Raw genomic sequence first — 19,670 nt, forward strand, 5'->3', positions numbered from 1 at the left:
GGTACATGCGCGTTGCCATGGGTGCCGGAGGAGCACCCAGAAAGTTGCGGGAGAGGGGCGGGGAGAAGGGGGCCGGGCCGGGCGCTCAGGGGAGCAGCCGCCCGCCGGGGCTGACTGGCCGCTCGGCGCCGCGCTGAGAGCCCGGGGCCCAGCTACTCCCGCGGCGGCGGCTATTACGCCCACCTGCCGCCAACGGAGAGAGGCAGGCAGGGAGGAAAGGGATAAACTTTAAACTTGGCCGGGGCGGGCAGGGAGGCGCATGGATGCCGCCGTCCCTCGGCGCTGACTCGCAGCCCGCGGCACGCTGTGGGGCGGCCGCTGCCAGAGGAGCGCGGGGCGCCGCCGCGCCGCTTCCTCCGCCGCCGGCCATGGTGCGTGTGGGGCGTGGGGCTCAGCCCGGCCCCTGAGAGCCCTCCCCCCTCTCCGGTCTGCCGCCGCCGCCGTCTTTCCCGCGCCCCCGCCCGCCGCCACCTGCCTCTCTGCTTCGCCGCTGCCGACCTGAGGCGTTGAGCCATCGGCTTCTCTCCGCGCTGCAGCCGGTCCGACATGGAGCCGTCTGCGGGAAGCCGCCGGCAGTGATCCCCGCTTTCCGACCGACGTGCTGGCCGCCCCCTCGGCGCCCGCGCTTGCTCCGATGGAGCTGGACGAGACGCCGCTCGCCCCCCCGAAGACCATGCTGCTTATGCTGAGGAAAGTTCGCAAGAGACGGGAGATGCTGCTGCAGCAGCTGGGCTTCATCTGCGCCATCCTCTTCTTCGTCTGGTGCATGTCCAGCCTGCTCTCCAGACTGGGTGAGTGGCTGTGGCGGCGGGACCGGCGGACCCCGGGAGGGCGGCTGGAGCGGCCCGGGGGGCAGCCGGGGGTTGGCGGGGTCAAGTGTCCGCGGCTGTTCCCGTTTTGAGTTTCTCAGTGGAAATACCCCAGCGGGCGGGCGAGGCGGCGGAGCGGCGCGGGTTCCTCAGGAGAAAGCCCCGCGCCGGGCAGGTGCGTGGCCGCAGCCCCGGGGAGAGGAGGCAGCGGCGCCGCTGGCGCCTGGTGCCCGAGGGCTTCCCAGCACCGAGCCCGCCCTGGCGACGGCCCGCCGTGCCTCTCGGAGGGCTTCAGGTCGGGAATCGAAATCACGGGGCAGCTGCGTGCCTGGGAGCGGCCCTGAAGTAGCTTTCCCCTGCCGGTGCATCAGAGCTGAACCCTCTCCAGCCGCTTGTGGTCCCCTCTGCAACTTCGGGCCACCTTTCGTTTTTATCCTTAGGTTGTAAACCTCCATCAGCCACAACTACTTCTTTTCTCCATCTTTTCCCTCCAACCCCCCCTAAATTACAGTGTGGATTTGACAGAAAATTCTGTATTTTAGGCAAGGAACAGTGCTAATCTCGTGTTTTATAGAGAGAGTTTGTTGCATCCTTTGTGCAAGTGCTGTGTTGGTAAACTGATGCATTTATAATTAACTACATCATTCCATTCGTTTTTTTTTTTTTTTCCCGCCTGTTGGCACAGTTTGGGCTGTAAGTGTGCAGCTTCAGGCCCTCTTCCTGCAATATGCTTTGCATCCCTCAGATATGAAGTCTAAGGTTGCTGGGACAGCACATGGGTCTCTAGGTAGGACTGCCAACAGTCCTTGAGGATTTAAGAACAAAATCAAACTAAGCCCAGATCCTGCGTCCACGTTTAATATAAGAAAATCAGATTTCAGCAGAATTAGAATGGGTCATCTGCTTAAATTAAAGCTGAATTTAAAATGTGTGCTTTAGGGAAGAAAAATCTGGTGGAACTTGTCATACCTTCTAATGCTCTTGTGCTCATATTATTGCTTGGGTTGTTTGAGATATATCTAGGATGACAACAAGCCATCTATATAAGAATTCAGTGTCTTATACCATATTAGCATATTGCTCATCTTAGAACTTTCAACTTTTTTTTGATTGTGGTTTTAGAGTATACTGTTGCTTTTTTTTATTTAGAACGGTTTGTCATGCCTGTATTTTTTTTTTTCCTTGCACCAGCTATTCATTTTCATAAACTTACTGGTTTGTGAAAGCAAGTAATTGGGGTATGATTATGTTTACATAGTTTGGGGGGGGGGGTTGTTGCAAATAACAGTTTTCCAGAACTTTTTTAGGTTTACATGAAAAATGTCATGACTAATGAAAGTTTTTAATCTCCTGGGTTATCAGCTAAATCCCTCATAACCTAATTTTTGATGGTATGCTGCATCAGGTATTTTTTTTTTCAGCTGGCTAATTTGCAGTATATTGTATCCATAAACACTGACCATCTGTTCTCTATGTTCCGTATAATTGTGGCATCAGAATATTTTAGCAAATACTCTAGCCAAACTAACTTCCAAGCTAGATTTTTTTTGCAGGAGTCACTGTAACAAAGCACAAGCATTACATGATGACTGCATGTAAACTCTAAGATCAGCCGTGGAAGACTTTTTGTTATTATAATACGGTCATTTGAAATGGATAAGGTTGAGGTGGAAGTGATTTAATTAAGAGGTTCTGTTCTTCCTTTGGTTATTGTAATTGCATACCCTGCATTTTCACAAATGCTCCTTCTGTACTCTATTCAGCAGGTTCCATTGAGAATGCTTCTGGAATACGAGTTTAGGCAAAAGCTCCATTGACTTCTAAAGAAGTTTGTTTTTCTTAAGACTTGTGGGGATTCACAGTGCAGTTATTTTCCATTTTCTTTGACAAGTTATGCAGGGGTTGATATTATCAAGCATACCCAACACTGAAAAGATCAGCCTCTAGACTCAGAATAAACCAAAATGTAACTGGAACATGTCCATATGCATTTTTATTTTTTGAGAAATCAGTAATGTAATACGTGCAAGTGCAGATGACTAAATGGAAGTGTGATTGTTGCTCATGTCAGCATAGTTGGGCTGGTTTCATCTATAGGAACTGTTAAGTGTTGAGTTTCACAGGTGCAGGCTTCAGTATTTGCTTGTTGCAGTATATTTTCCCGTTGTGGGTCACAGCCAGGTATTCTGATAGCCAGAACATGCTAACAGCTGTGATACTGCACCTTGATAGCTAGTTTCACCCTTTGTAGCTAGGAGCACCTAGCATATGTATGTTGGCATCTGCCCCAGTCACACCTTGATTTTGCTGCATTCACATACTGATGGTCTGTCCATGCTCCTTGCATAGTGGGGGCATATAGTTCAGTTAAGATAGTGCAAGTAAAACTTAGTGACAGTGGGCATAACCTCTTTCTATTTAATATAGGCCGAGAATCAACTATTGCAGACAGACGTGTTTTGTCAGAAATATGGAGGAACAGAAGGTTGATGGCATCACCTAATGGGACACGTGAAAAAAAGAACTGTACAGAGCCAGGTAAGATGGGAAAACTTTGCAATGTCTTATAAGCTCTTGAGATGTATTGCATAGTGCTGTCATGCCCAAGCTGCAGTGATATGTTAGGGTAAACATAAAAGTGTCAAACTTAAAAAAAAAAAAAAAAAAAAAAAAAAAAGGGCAGGAATGATCTGTGTAGAAATAAGATTTCATGTGCTATATAATGCCATGACTTTATCTATCAAAGGTAAAAGTTAATGTTCAGATATAAGAATGTTTTGGGGTCATTATGAGACTTGTGCTGACAATTTGATTTCTCTAATCTTGTTTCTTTTGGTGATTATTCCCATCTAGCTGATGCTGTGTATATTGCACTGGTAATGAGAGGTGTACTCTTCTTGAAACTATGGGTAGCTAAACATGCAGTGTTTGAGATACCATCTGAGCACAGTAATTTGTGTTCATTGCCATTATACATTTAATCATGTTTTGCTAGTTTAATGATAAACTAATGTATTCAGAGTAGGAATTTATATTGTGTGGAGGGGGATGATGAGGTAAGTAATATGGAAACCCTGGAATCCATTTTACTTCAGGATATCTATCCTGGCCAGGCAATAATAATTGATTGAGGGCAGGGATAGATGACGCATTTTAATATCAGTGTTAGTCCACAATGCTTTCATCTTCCCATCTGTCTTTCCAGTGTGTATTTCCTTTCTCTCTCTCTCCTTGCCTCTCTGTGGTTTATGGTGTGTGGGAGATGAGACATTTTGCCAATGGCACTAGCCAAATTAATTTAAAGTTCAGATTTTTTTTTTTTTTTTAAATATGACTCTTTGATCAACTCTTTGATGACAGCAGAGTCAGTGCCTTCTTGCACACAGTGATAGCATGAGTTCTGGGATACTGTCAGCCCCAGGCACTAGAAGAGTTTGGAGCAGTACTTCCCCCCCCTCCCCCCCCCAGTTACATGTTTTTTGTAATGCTGAGGCCCCTGCTGTATAGATTGAGGATTGCTACTGTGCTTATGCACTTCTGAGACAGCAGTGGAAGAACATTGTGCAAAGTACGTGGGTGCAAAAGCTTTAACTGTATCATCTTGATGTCCAAGAATTTCTCTGTGCTTCTGTTAAGGACTTTGAGGGTTAGTTTGCTGTTGTCTGCATCTGTAACCTTGTGATGCTGTTGATTTGTCTGTCAAAGTTGTTCACAGACAAGAAAGAAGACAAAAATGACCTTTTGGAAACATGTAATTATTCTTGATGAATAGTCAGAAAATACTATTCTTTCCCACTCCTCTTTTATTTTTCTCCACATATGTGGATGCATCAATGTGATCATGTCTGAACACATACTTGGCAGCACACTTGGAGCCAAGCCAACCAAGGCCACAAAATCGTAGAAGCTGGATCAGAAAGATACCCATCAAAGTTTTTGATGGGGATTTCCATTTAGTATGAATGAGAACTTTTTTACAATGATATGATAAAACTGCCAAAGGAAAACCTATGCTTATGTGTAAATTGGAATACCTGGAGCAGTGCTGACTTCTCCAGATGTTTAGAACAAATAGCTCAGCTCCCTCCATTCCTCTAAAATTGTAAGATTAGTTTAAGAACAATTGGAATAAATAAATACAGTTGAGTCATTTTGATGTGCTTTCTGAAATTCAGGTCATTGAGGTGTACTTTTCTCTGTAACTACAACAGCTGGACATAAGAGGTGCCCAAATATGCATCAGGATGTTGAGGTTTTAAGAAAAAGATCATGAGATTTGCATTAAATTCATGATTTCTAGTCACAGTGCTGGAATTATCCTTTCTTTTTAAAGGTGTTTATTCTGTTAGAACACAGATTTACAAATCAAATGTGTTACAGTATTGCAATTGTAGCATTTTTTAGTCACTTCCTGTTATTCTGCAGTTATGTACAGTTTATCTCTGTGTATCTTCTGCAGCTGAAGTGGGGATTTAGATGCTGCAAGAGCAGCTAGATGTAAGATAGCTGCAAATGAAGGGAGCATCTGAAAATATCCGAAATTGATGTTTGGACAGGAACGGGTCTGTAAGAACCCAAGATTGTTATTGCTCAGTAACAACTTATGTAGATTTGGGGGGGAGGGGGGGAGGAGGGATGTTTGGGTTGCCTTTTTTTTTTCTTTTTTTTTCTTTTTTTTTTTTTTTTTCCCCATTCTTGTCTGGTAGCCAGAGATTGAGATTTGCCCTGTAGTGAGAAGAAGGTAAATGACCTAAAACCTATCAAAAAGTAGCAAGTAGCATGGCTCATCTCCATGGGAGTGTAGCTTGTGTAACCCCATGAATGCAACTGGAAAAGCTGGTCCCAGGAAAGGTCAAGAAATTTGATCAAGATTGCATAGAGAATTGATGAGAGAGTGTGGATTTTCGGTTGGAATATGCCAGCTTTCTGTCAGGCGCATATCCCAGTGTAATGAAAATCTCAGGAATGTGCTGTCAAACACTTTAAATGGCTGGACTTTATTTCTAGTCTTTTTTTTTTTTTTTATCTTAAGAACAGGTACTTAATATGTATATATGTTGTATGAATACAGTGCTCTCTGTAGGCTCCTTTATCAGAAGTACTTATTCTTACCTATGTCATTTCTGTATCTGCCTTAAGCACTGGAGGTCCTACAAATGCATGGGTGTGTATATGGTATATAGCAGTTTTCTTATGTTATGTGGATGTTTTTATATGTGTGTTTAGGATACAAGAACTTCATAATACCTTGGGAAATGCGAGTTCTTGCTGAGAGCCTGTTAATCCTTTGTGTCATTGCAGTGCTTTTACTGTGCTCCCTCTTTATTAGCTTCCCACACAAGTCTGCAGCTTCACTTTCCTTTCCCAAAGGCTTTCAACAAAGTTAATTTATTTACCACTTCACCCCCTTTTCTTACTTACATGCAAATAAAAAAAATTCCCAGTTGTCAGAAATTGCAGCTATAGAAGCTTATAAGACCATGACATCCTTGTAGTTCATGACAGTGGTAAGAAAGGCTCGCCCTTGGTAATATATCTTGGGAGAAAAACTCCATAAGCTTCTAGAAGTAGTGTTAGAAGCTTGTGGAAGCTGCTATCTGCTAGAAGCTCACATAGCTTACACTGTCTGAGATTGTCTCATTTACTGAAGTAGATCGTTTTGTATTGTGTTCTTCTGGAAACATTATTAATGCTTCTGGGGCCATTGTATCGGAACAGAAAAAGCTTTGAAGTCTTGGCAATGCTGCTTTAAAAAAGAACCCTGAGGATCTGACAAAGGAAGGGAAAATATGCGCGCGTGTGTGTGTGTGTGTGTATATATATATATATATATAACTAGAAGAGAAAGGTTTTTCTAACATTTGGAGCTTAGAGGGACTGATATTTATGAATATCTTAAGAGGTGCTACACACTTTTTCTGACAGTAACTCTTCTGCAGTCATAAGGAGTTATAGATACTATCTGTCCCATAACAGCAGCAAAGGAACTGTAGGTCAGCTGCAGGAAGGAGGTGGAGCATTTGTGATCGCCAAGCCAACCTCAGTTCTAGTCTGGACTAAGCCCAAATCCTCACCAAAGTTAGTGTTGTGTAGCATTTTCCCATTAAAGATCCTTCCTGGGTTGAAACTTCCCCTTTGTTGGAAGCTCTTCTGCCATGAAAAGATACAAGTCTTCATATTGTCCTAGAGCCAGGCTGGAGGGCTTATACATTGTATGTAGAAGGCTCTGGACTTGAAAAATTTCATGAGACCCCAGGATTTTTGAATTATGAATCTTATGCTTATTTCATATTGAGTAACTCTCTGGATGCCTGCTGTGGGTATCCCTCTTTGAGGGAAACCAAACTACCTTTTCTTTATGGCTCTGAAAACTTTTTCTGGGTAAATTTCTGTGGGAGGAGGGGTTGATCTGACCCTCACTTAAAGCAGAGTGATCAGAAAGGGAGAGTAGTTGTCTCTAACATCTTAACAAATCTAATTAGTTTGCAACCAATTTTTTTGCCTTATCCAAGCTCTCACTTCCATCTGCCATCAGCTCGTTAGCTTGAAGTGCCATCTGCCCAGCAAGTCTGATTTATAGCTTTTCTGCTCCAATGGCTCGCCTCTTGTTTCAAAATGTTCCCATGACTCCATGTCCTCCAGAACTCTGAGTAACGTTTCCAGAGCAATTACAAGCTGGGGTGACTGGGTGGTGCGATGTTTCTAGCCATGAGACTCCACTGGGTTCTGTTAGGCTGTTAAAGCAACTGATCTGGACTCCTTTCTGTTGCGAATATTTTCAAGTAATCCCTGCATACAGTACAGAGAATATTTAAACTACTTGCTGTGAATTAGAAATGTTTTGGAATATATTTCCATTAGTCTTCTGACACTAGTCAGTGAGCTGCCTTGAAATTGAAAGAGTCGGTGGGGTTTTTTGTCCAGTGGTTTGTCAACCGTGGACAGTTCATGAGCTACATTGATTTTAAATAGCTGGGGATTTGGTTCAGGTGTGCTCCTCCCATTGTTATCAGTGGGTAAAGATGAATTGTGTGTTGGGGGAAAGGCAGGGGTTAGCATTTCTTTCTGAGCCATGCTGCCTTTACCTTAGAATTAAAAGGCACATTGTAGCACTGCTTTCTGTTCTTGCAGTGAGAGAGAAAGAATCAGTCCTCTACAGTGAAATAAAGCATGTTTCCCAGCAGCATGTGTATGACTGAGTTCTGAGTCAGGATCAAAAGTCATTAAGTCTGTGTATATTTTACACTCCTAGTTATAACCTTGGGGACTCATGTAGGATGTGATGCATTGTAGAAAAACTACAGAAGTCTTAGAGAGTTTTGCTAACATACCATAGAGAATACAAGAGCCTGTTAACTTTTTCTACAAAAATTGATGATAATGTTCTCACTGACTAGAGAAGAAAGGACTGACCTTTCAAAGTAATTTTCCAAAAGGATAGAAAAAGCTATTCTTGTACATTTGTAGTAAAGACACTATAGGAAGCATAGATTTCCATCAATTTTATTTAACAAATGCAGTGCTTAGTTAAATGCATCATTCTCAATATGCTGGATGATGTATCCTTTTTTTCTTAATCCTTATAGACACCTTAATATATAAGATCATAAACTTTGTGTAATAAATGCTGATCTAAACATACTTCTGTTGCTGGTGGAATATGTCATTTTGTGCTGATGTAAATTGTTTTTAAATAATGTGATAATATGTATTTCTTTTAAACAATGTGCTCATGATCTTCCCTAGATCAAACTTCCATTTTGTAGCAGGGATAAATGCCTTAGACACCCACTTTTAAGGAGGTGATATTAATAATTTCACTGTAACCCTTTGTTTCATGAACAGTCTAAATTGGTAAGCTCAGCATGACCTGCAGGGTCTCTTACTATGCATTTGTACAGTACCTAGCACAGAAAGACTATGGTCTCATTGAGGTAATACAGACAATAACTGTGTTATGTTATTTGCAAATATTCCCCACTAGCCTTTTAGTCAGACTTGCTCTCTGCCTTGATGCACAGAAAATGTGCAACTGTTGTAGTATGATAGATATATTAATAGTGCATACATTTTGATTTAAAATGTTTCCTCTGATGTCTTATGGCCTCAAAGACCAGGAAATTTACCAGCCTTAAATATCCTATTCTTGCGTTGATCTAAAAGGAAATGAAAATGAGGAAATCTTTAAGAAAAAATTTCTTAGTTGCTTTATGCACATGATGTTCACATAACATACAGGTGCAGTGTCCAGTGAATGTGTGTCTGTATATATGCACAGATGCACATATTTATGTAGTGGAAAGACTTAGTAACCATCTAGCATGTAGCTTATTGTTGTAGCCACTCGTCATAAGCTTGTGGGGTTTTATTTGTTTTGGGTTGGTTTTGGTTTGTCCCCCCCGCCCCGTGGTGTCTCTGGACTCGCTCTTGTCCCTGTAGATGCTGAGCGGTAAACTTTATTTATTGTCATCTAACTTGTATGGTTTCTATTTCCAGGGGGAGATAGATGTGTGACAATTTAAAACCACTTTCAGTGGACTAGTTGAGGGCAAATGACAAACGTTTAATGGCAAGTTTTTCTTGTGTGGCTCCGAAGGTCTCCTAATCAGAATTCACACCTAGATTTAGGTTGAACTTCTGATACTCTTTACCTGGCTTATTGATGTGGGTATTAAAAGGGTTGGCAGATAGATGTCATTGAAGTTAATTGGGAAAAGTGTTCTATTTTTTTGTGAACCAGTTTAGGAAATGTGCTTTGTTTGAAGCTAGAATTCAAAAAAATATCCAACCTTCTCTCTGAGCTGTTCATTTTCTAGCAGTGCATTAATACTGGCATCCAAAATAGTAGAAAGAAATGAGACAAACATCTCTCTGTGCTTTGGCTCAACCTGCCAGCAGCATCCCCTGGAGAGCTGAGAGCAGAAAACGAGCTCCAGGGTAATTTATCCATTTCCCCAGGTCTAGGTGCCAAGTTTGCAGGAAGTAGTTTAACACATAGTAAATAAGTGTCTGACTAAAATGCCATTTAGAGATGTAGTAAACAAGGGCAAATGAAACAAAAAGAAATACTATTTAATGTATTACTGTATATTCTTAAACCTAACAAAAGTGTTACTTGATATAATCTTTATTTCATATGACTCAGAATTAGTAGAAGTTGGTTTGGGTCCAGTTGAAGCACACTGTAGATAAGGACTTTACAAGCTAAGTCTTTGCTCTGAAACCAAGAAGCAGGCTTGAAACAAAAATCAGAATTTCTAAAATGTACCAACTTCAGAACCAAATTTAACATCTGTGGACACAGGCCCTTGCTTTCCTTGAATGGAACAAAACACTCAGGTTGAATGCTCTGGAGTGCTATACTAAGATCTAAAGCTTCCCGTATTAGCCCAGCTCTAATATTTAGATGTCTGATTGCCTATATTTCAAACCACATTACCTAAGCATTTCTCAAATGTTAATGTAGCAATAGTGCAATGTCTCTTTTTCTGTGACTGCAGACAACTCGGGCAGACAGCAGCTGCATAAATTAGTGACCAGAGGTCAAAGAGGAAATATGTGGCAGAACAAAGAATCAAATCCAGATACCTCAGTCCTGATCTAGGCTCCTGCAAAGATGATGTTTGGACTAATCTGACCTCCTGAGGTTCTGTCCAACCTGACTTTTCCTGTGATCTGGTATGGAAACCAAATGAATTACATTTCACTCAGGACATATTTGAAATCCTGAATTGGGATTTCAAAATCAAAGTTAATGAGACTTGGGCATGCAGATCTCCGTGGTAGCACTGACCATCTCACCCTTAATGTGGTATAGTGTGTGTGTATTTAGATCTGTTCTTCACTAGTATGACCATGCAGATAGACTTTTTTGTGTGGAAATCTGCTCCATTTTCCACTCAGAAAATTGTACTGTTGGTATAAAAGCCGTGTTTAAATTTACCCATCCTTATCCATGGCAATTTCATTCTCACTCCTTGCTTTTTACCTTATTGTCTGTGATATGTCACTATGTGCTGCAGTTGAGACGGAAAATGCTGCTGTCTTTCTTTGTATCATGCACAATTGTTACCACACCTCACTCTACTGTTGTAGGAAGTGGGTTGAAAAGGTATTGTAAATCAGTCTGTAAGCATTAATCCATACTCTTGGCGTCAGCCTAGGACAGTCTTTATGAGGTACTGGATTGTTTGATAGATGTTAAAACTCTGCATTCGTTACTTCATCTCCGTCTTATCAGTCCATAACTTGGACCACCAGTTTGGATGATTCAGGCAAAACTAGACAAGCACAGAACTGGGGTGCAGGGAAGTAGATTGTGAAAAGCACCTGGAGGTAGAAAACGGTCACCAGAAGCTGTAAGAGGGATAGAGAAACATGGGGTTTGGAATTGGGTGGTAGAAAGACTAAGATTATCCAGTCATGGAGCCTGGAGTTGGAAGAGAGGTGAAAGGAACACAAAGACATGAGTCAAGGGAGGCTGAATTTGGATAATGAACCATGGGAGAATCCTGGGAATAGCAGGGCAAGGAGGCAGGCCCTGGGAACTGGTAGGCAGAGAAGGTGACAAAAGAGGTATGAAAAATCAAAATGCAGTGAGAGGTTTGGTTTTGGTTGGGCAAGGAATCTAGAATGAAAAGCAAAGGGAGTCTCTAAAAAGGGCTACCTTTTAGCCTTGTGTTTGGCACATAAAACTGGAAGCATTCACAATTTCTGTCCATTTTTCGATTTATTTTTTAGTTTTGTTTTTTGGTGGTGTTTTTTTTTTTTTGGCAGGGATTGGATATCAAAGAACATTTTCAGAGCGTGTACTAACGACTTTATCTAGATATAAAGCAATTTAGAAAGCTTCACCAAAACCAGACCCTCCTGAGCCTCACCTCTGTCTCTCTGAATCTCAGTGTTTGTTTTGACGGTCAAAATGACTGATTTAAAAATACACTTAGGCACAGTGTGCGATTTCATTACAGTAAATGAATTTTAAACTTTGTTCTGCTAATATTTCTGATAAGAACCCTCATAATTGAATTATTTTTTCAGAAGTTACAGAATTTTATTATACATATCTATTACTGTATTCATTAATGCCAATGACTTTTTACAGAATAGATGTGGTTATCCACCTAGTAGGCTGAAAATATTCCATAAACCTGCTGACAATTAAGCTGGTGTCACTCCTGTTCTACAGGAAGGCAAGACCTTCAGGCAATAAAGAGTGATGGTTTCCTTTATTCTTTAAAGTTGACAGATATTGAAGACATTATAGTAGAAAATGTAATAGCCTTAGAAACTGAGTCAAATTCATTCCTGCTGGCACTCTACTGGTAAGTTGAAGCACAGCGGAGCAGACACTTCAGGTAGAACACAAGCTACATGTATATGTGCTCGTTTAATTATTTCCTTTTTTGCAACATTAAATTAACAGTTTAATGTTAATGACAGGTGCTGCATTAACGATCTTGAGAGTGACATTCTCTACCCATAGTGGGGAACAGTGGCAAATGTGCCTTCCTGCGAGCAAGAAGATAATTTAGCTCCACCTGTTCAGTTTCCATACATACTTGCTTGTTGGACTATTCTTAGAGATTGCCAAAACTTGACGAATATGATGCACTCATTTCTTCAGTGGGTTGAGGGTAATAGGACTGGATCTATTGCACAGAGGTATTTAAACCTTTGAATAGCAAGATGTAAATATTCACAGATGGTGGGAAACGTTTAAACTTCAGGAAGGTAAGTTAAAATGGATGAAATTTATGTTTAGAAGCTCAAAGAGACCGAAATGGGGAAAATAGATTCCCCCCCTGCCCCCCATTTATGGTGAATCAGCCTGTGCTTTGAATTTTGTGAGTTCCTAGCCCAAAACATAGACTCTTGAAGAGAGAGGCATTTGTTCTTTAAGGCTTCTGGGAACGTATCTGTGCTGGTGTACACTGCCTTAACTCCACTGTGTCATTACAGCTGTGACAGTTTACAGCAGCTGAGGTTCTGCCCTACAGATTTCTTGCTGGGTGGTGAGATGCTGTTTCTGGTTTAGTTCTTTGGTGAGAATCTTCTCTCTTTAAATACTTTTCATGCCTTCGTAAAGGTTGCATTCTTTGCCTGATTATGTCATGCTTCTTTAAATCCCTCCACAGGATCTTTGGCTACTGTTGCCTAAAATTGTAAGGCTTTTTCTTACCTTCTTAAACCTTTCACAAGCCTTCCGCTTCCCTATTGCTGCTAGCCTTTGTCTGCTTCCTTTACCTGCACTGAAACTTTGAGATGAGTTTCCAATGTCCATTTGCCTTTTCTTGTTATTTTTATGTAGTCTCTTGCAGATTAGTATGTGAAAGAAACTATCTGGAATATTACAATTGTCTCCTTTTTTGAATCTCACTTCATGAGCCATGAGTATCATGGTGCTCTCAAGAGATGGGCCAGCCAGGATTGGCTAGACAGAGAAGAAGTCAAAGATAGCATATTAATTAGTCCTGTTTCAGTTGTGCACAGAGGCTTTGCTAGTTGAGGGTAGAGGGAGAAGAGGAGGGTCCCTATAGAGCTATAGTGTTGTCTGTCCTTGTTGTGAGATGCAGTGGCAGTCCCTAAGAGCGCCTAATGGAAATGGTCAAGGAAAAGGAAAAAGGTGAATGAAAAAGGCCAAGTGACTTGCCCAAAGTTTGCAGAGAGGGTCAGTAGCTAAGCTGCATTTTTTTCCCCCCTTAATCATAAATTGTAGCCATACTAAGTTCATTGAGCCTGGAGCTGTTGCTGCTGGCACCATCACCTCTCTGCTCTGCTTCCTGATCAGCGCATAATGACTTGACTCTTTTGTTGTGTTTTTTTCATGAGAAATGTAACTTTTCACAATAGATGTGTTTTTTCCCCTGCTGTGTGTTTTTATAAAGCCTGACATGGGGCACTAAGACTAGTTACTAGTATAAATGGGGCAAGGATATGCCCAGAACTGCTTCAGTATGCTGAATGTTTTTGATTTACGGTGATACCTAAAGGTTGTCAAGTGAAGTATCCAGCTTGCCTCTAGGAAGTAAAGTGGTTACCACTTCCCAGCCAGTTATACCAGGTAGCTGAATCCTGCATTACAGAGCAATTATAATTTCTCCTTCTCCTCCACTTAGAGGGAGAAGGACTGATGGAGAAACCTTGGAATATGTAGATCTTTTCAGTTGCTCCCACAAGGGGGTAAGCAGATGCCTGACGGGCCCACCTATGGGCCAGCTGCTATCCACAGAGGATGGAGATGAAAAATTGTGACTAGGGAAGTTGCAGGTCTCTGCTGTGGTGATGGTTCTACTACTGGGGAATGTTTTTTTGGGACCCCTGTGTGAGAGGGACTGTATAAAATACCAACACTCCTTTGCCATACCAGTGATAAAACGAGCACCTCTTGTTGCTTGCAGGCTGGAAGAGGAAAGAGAGTTCAGCAGTATTTTCTCATGTGTGAGCAAACCTGTGCTTGTGCCTGACTCAAAGATTTTTGAATATTTGGGTTTTTTTTAAATTTGATTGGGCGGCGGGGGTGTGAGGGGAGGCTTTGTCTTGGCCATAGCTGACTTTTGAGTGCGCAACGAGTACTTCAGATTTGAAGTTAACCAATTATGTTTTTTAATTCTCTATGTGTTTACTATAGTTATTTGGTTGTGGAGGACTGATTAGTAATGCACCTGATGGGAGAGTGCTTACTTGGAAAGACTATCTGGGATCATCTCCAGAACTGCTTTAATCTGTGGATATTCAGGGCAACTAAGTTTAGTAAGTACTGCTTAGGTAATTAAAGGTTGGAGCTGGGCTGCTTTCTCTGCAAGACAACAAACTGGTAAAGGGAAATTAGTCAACTTGGTTCATGTTATCTTCTGTATAGCGTGAAGTCTGATCCCACCCAATTCAGAGTTTGATTTTCTAATGGGTTATGGGGTTTTGGCAGTAGAAATAATATTATTCTTCATGTAGTCTTGGAGGTAGCAAAACTAGCACAAATTGCTTACGTTGAAAGAAGTATTTATAGCTGTTTATGAAACAATCACGGTACCCATTTTGCACTCTGGACTCAAATTTGCTTTAAAGAAAAAAATGCTGACTGGCTAAAGAATAATTAAGTCTCTGCTAAATAACTACTTGTGAAATTCTCTTTACTTAGTAACTGTTTCACCAGTTTGTACCCATGGATGTAGGTACAAGACCAATTTGCACATGTAGGAGAGATGTTACATTGAAAAAAGGACAGTTGCTGTTGTCATATAAGCACTTCAGGGTCTTAAAAAGTACTATGTTTCTGTAAGCTCAGTGGCTTTTGACATTGGTCAGATTTGGTGGAATGCACGCAATTATTTGCAGAATATTTTGGTTTTGTGGGACACTTTCAAAATCCGATTTTTTTTTTTTTTTCCCCTCCCCCATTCCAGCCCCTGCAGGGTTGAACACTATACAAATGCCACTAGCATTACTATTCTTCTCGGATGAGATTGCAGATGGGATGGGAATAGTGATAAATGTATTATATGCTTCTTAATGAATAAAATTATCATCTTCACAGCTAAAATTCTTCCCTTCCATCCAATAACTGATTCCAAATATTTTGGTCCTACCACATTGCTGACTCCAGACTGGACTCTTACAGTTGAGCACTGCTGTGCAGCTCTGAGGAGGAGAGATTGCACCTCTGCCAGATACTGTTTGACAGGGGCCCAGCTGTGGTCTGTGGGTCAGTTCTGTCCTTCTCCAAAGGGTTTTCAGCTGTGAGGGGCAGCACATCTGATAACTTGTGGAAGAGATGAGGACCTCCTGTATCCAAAGTGTAAGGTGGAAAATGGCTATGTTAGACAACATTGGCTGTGTGCCTGTCTGTGCTAACGCACTTAGCCCTGTGACATCTCACTGTGCTGAGGCTGTAGTAGGAGGTGATACCTCATGATTCTGGAGTGCCTACAGCCATGACCCCAAGCTGACATCTTGATCATTATTACAAAAAATAGATTATCATCTGTTGTGTATAGAAAACTAAGCTCAGTCACTGTACTAAGTGGAGAGAGTTTTTTGTTCATCTTGTTTGGAGTTTTTACAACAAAATCTTGCTTCTCTTTTTGTAAGTTACAGATATGTTTGTCTTTTGTTTTAATGACTATTTTAATGTAGTAGTTGAAGTTTGTGTTCCGTAGTTCTGTGCCTTTACATGAAATGTACAGGGCTGCATAATAACCTTATACACCAGTCTTTACTGCAAGAGACCCAGATCCAGTGTTTCAGCATGACATGGGGACCAGGAAATCCTCAATTCTAGCTGTGACTGCAGCAGTGACTGCCCGTTGTGATTTTCACCTATATTCCTTCACTTCACAAAAAAATTCTGCCCCCCCACCCCGGGAGCAAAAACTTAATTGAACACTGGTGGGGAACCTAGATCACTTTATCCCTTTTACAAATATTATCCAGTTAGATTGGGCTCTGAACATGAAAAGCATCTTTATAATAGTAAGCCTTGTTCTCCATAGAGAATGAAGATGATCCTGGCTTTCCCAATGGTAGATTTGCAGCTACTTAGGTGCCACAGTATAAATTCTGATTTAAAGTGAGTGTAAATGTGGTGTAGCTTGTCAGTGACGCACCTGTTTCTTATCCTCAGATTATTCAGTTCATTGCTCTGATTATTTCTTTTTTCCCTCTGCAAAAATATCTTTCCTCCTTTTCTGCCTGTAAAATTTATCTTTAATATGGGAAAAACAAATGGATTGTTTGTTTTAAAATAGTGTATCAGATTAGGCATTTACAGGAGTAAAAATTCAAAGTTTTACAGTCATTATGTTCCCAATGAATGCATTTATATTCTGCTAGTAAATATATTTGTGTGTTAAGGAAACAACAGTAATTCTTTTACAAGGGTAATTACTAAAAATGATCTTTCTCTTTTTTATGTAAATGGTGTAGCATACCCTTCAATGATTTGCTATTTTAGTTGCATGGTGACTTTATACACTTAATCTTGGAGAGGCAACTTGGATCGTATTATTCAACAGCCATGGATAAAAGCCTCTTGCAATTATGAGATTAACCAGAGTTACACTATGTTTTGATTCTTCCTGAAGTCTGATATGTGAATACATGTGTGCTTTGACTGGACATGTGTTTGACTTTTTCATTTTCTCTTTTTTTTTTTCTTTTTTCTTTTTGCTTTAGAGAAAAATTCTGTTAGCTGAAAGATTTTCGAAGAATTGAAAAGACTTAAAATTCCATGGGTGTTCCTTCAGATGCTGCTGTGAGTGCCAGGCAGCTTTACCACTGCAAAATAACAAAAACCAAGAATAGAAATTTGGCTTTACTGGCTGTTGAGCTGTATGGTCTATGTTTTATGAGAAAATAATTCAGATCATTTGATTTTCTTTGAAACAAACTCAGGAAAGGAGTGTGTTTTTTCTCCCTTCTGGGAAAACGTTCACTCTCCAATATATGAAGATAGAAACACATAATTAAAGTTGTGAGAAAAATCATACTGTTGTGAGGTATTCATTGATGATAAAAATCTCTAAAATGCTTAATGCTAACTGTAAAATAGCTCTGACTTTTTAGAGCATGATGCATCATTGTATTTGTTGGCTCTTAACTAAAACATTTAACTTTATGATGTAAAATAATTTTATGGGGGAAAATATCTGTTAATTCAGATGCTTGAAAATAGGACCAGGTTGGCTTTCATAAATCAGCACAGCTCGTATTTCTTGATGTTGTGTAACAGCTATTCATGTGATGCTAGAATTTAACTTCAGAAAAAGCTGATTAGTGTAAACCTCCCACATAGCGTTGAGGACAGGCTGGAGTGACATCTCAGCTGAAGTGAAATGACCCACACAAACATGGTTGCACTTCAGTATTACAGAAATAGTCCTATCTCTCAAAGTTAGTCTAGATGTATGGCTAGATTTAGAGGTTTGTATTTATTTACTTTTGGTGTTTGGATTAATTTTTCATTTAACTGACATCTTTTTTTGTCCACTTTTTGGAAACGGAGACTATGGAATGGAGTTTTGCAGTTGAGGTACTAGCACACAAACAGCAGTCCCTGGAGAAGACCATTTTTGCCTCAGGACAAAGCTGTCTAGAACTGGAAGTTTGTTACAATACCCCATACTACAGTGCATTCACTTCAATTTGAAGGGCAGATTTTTAAGTATACTCACTGTGGATCTAATTCATGATTTCACTTGGCTCAAATTTGGCTCATTTGAGCAAACATTCTGATTTAGTACAGCATTTATGCACAACTTTAAAATTAAACTTGTAATTAACCTGAAGTTGAAGTTGTGGATCCTTTCTCGAACTGAGACATTTCCAATGCCTTGAGTATCCATCTGGAAGGATCGTTCATGATTCAGCCTGTGTTAAGGCAAAATGGGGACTTAGACTCATGCAGAAATCAATTTTTGAGGGTTTTTTTTTTTTTCTTCGAAGGAATATTTTAGTGTTGTGGCCCCACTGGCCCTTCCTAAGCCACTGTTTACATCAGTAGGACTTCTCCATACACAGCAAATGCAGCATTGGACTGCTTCATCTAGTGGAAGCTAGGATCTTGCTGTTATTACCTGCAGATATTACCTACATGCAGGTTCTTTGATTTACATCAGAGATGATACACTCTTAAGAAGCACTGCTACTTGAAATGAGGAATGGAGATTTTGTATGTCTTTGTCTATTATATTTACATGATCTGTAATGCTAGTGTGTGAGCTGACCATCTAATGACCTTTAAAAATGCAGCCTTTGGAGAGATGAAGAGGGATTTGTTAGTTGACAGATTTGTGCTAGCAAGCTCCAGGTTATTTACAGAAGTCTGGAATTTTGTGCTCTTGGATTTAAAGAATACTGTGTAATTCAGATCAAAGGCAAAGTATTAAAATCTTAATTCCACTGAGAGAAATATCCTTTGTTTTGGTATTCCGAGAGACATTTACTCTTAATTTGTGTTACTAATGCACCTTAGAGAAAAAATTTAGAGTTTTCTCTTAATTTATTGTGAAACCGTTTTTCTTTCACAGCAGGACTACGTAGCGGTCTGTGAAGCTTATTCGTCATTTTAAACAGTGAAACTCTGTTCTGATATTAAATCATACAAAATCACAGAGTTTGCTGTCAGGTGTTTGTATTTCCTCCACTAATTACATAGCGAAAATATTGACATGCTCAATTTTATTGTTAAAGTACTGAAATATCCCTGTATCATCAAAATGATTAGAGAGTGTATAGATAAGTAAGAGGAACGAGGGGAGCCAAGGGAAAGGACATTTCAAAACTATTATTGTTGCTGTTCAAGAAGAATGTTTAAACCAGTACAGATGGAAGATGTTAAACTGGGTTTCTGTGGATTTTTACAACCAACTTAAAATTCTTGGGTCATACATCTGAAAAAGATCACAGTGAAACTAATTTGTCTGGTGGAAAGCAAAGTAGCTATTCTTGAAGTGTTTCCCTCTCAGAGAGGGAGATGATGAAAATGAATTACTTCCAGGTAATCTTCTTGTGCTATCTCTTGCATAGAAGTACTTTGAATCATGGTAGATGACTTTTACAGTTTCTGTTTTACCACCCAGTCTTTATGCTTGAGGCTGTTTGTTGTCCTTGGCCTGTGGAAAAGTGCCAGATGATGTTAGCAAGTGTTGCGTGTGGTCCAAAAGCACTGTCCCCCCTTAAAAATTAATTTCTTTACCTATTTCTGTGCATCCAAAGCTATGGAACTGATATTGACAGCTTAATAAAGCAAAATATTATTGTAGTGTGAGTTGTACTCCTGTCCATAGAAATTGTTTTTCTGACAGTGAAATGACTGGATATATTACTGAAAACTAATTGATTCCATTATCAGTAAGGAAAATTCCC

The 19,670-nt window shown here is 40.5% G+C and overlaps 1 protein-coding gene across 1 annotated transcript in view; it reads left to right on the forward strand.

Moving 5' to 3' along the window:
* The first annotated feature begins 286 nt into the window (after positions 1-286).
* LOC127017025 (ras and Rab interactor 3-like) overlaps positions 287-19,670 on the forward strand; it is a 177,238-nt gene continuing 157,854 nt past the window's right edge. The window contains exons 1-2 of the mRNA XM_050897908.1: positions 287-791; positions 3,237-3,347. Coding sequence (XP_050753865.1) covers positions 635-791; positions 3,237-3,347 — 268 coding nt within the window. The 5' untranslated portion in view covers positions 287-634. The remainder of the gene's footprint in view (positions 792-3,236; positions 3,348-19,670) is intronic.

Source organism: Gymnogyps californianus, chromosome 5 (assembly GCF_018139145.2).
Source record: "Gymnogyps californianus isolate 813 chromosome 5, ASM1813914v2, whole genome shotgun sequence".
In the NCBI taxonomy this organism is placed as follows: Eukaryota; Metazoa; Chordata; class Aves; order Accipitriformes; family Cathartidae; genus Gymnogyps; species Gymnogyps californianus.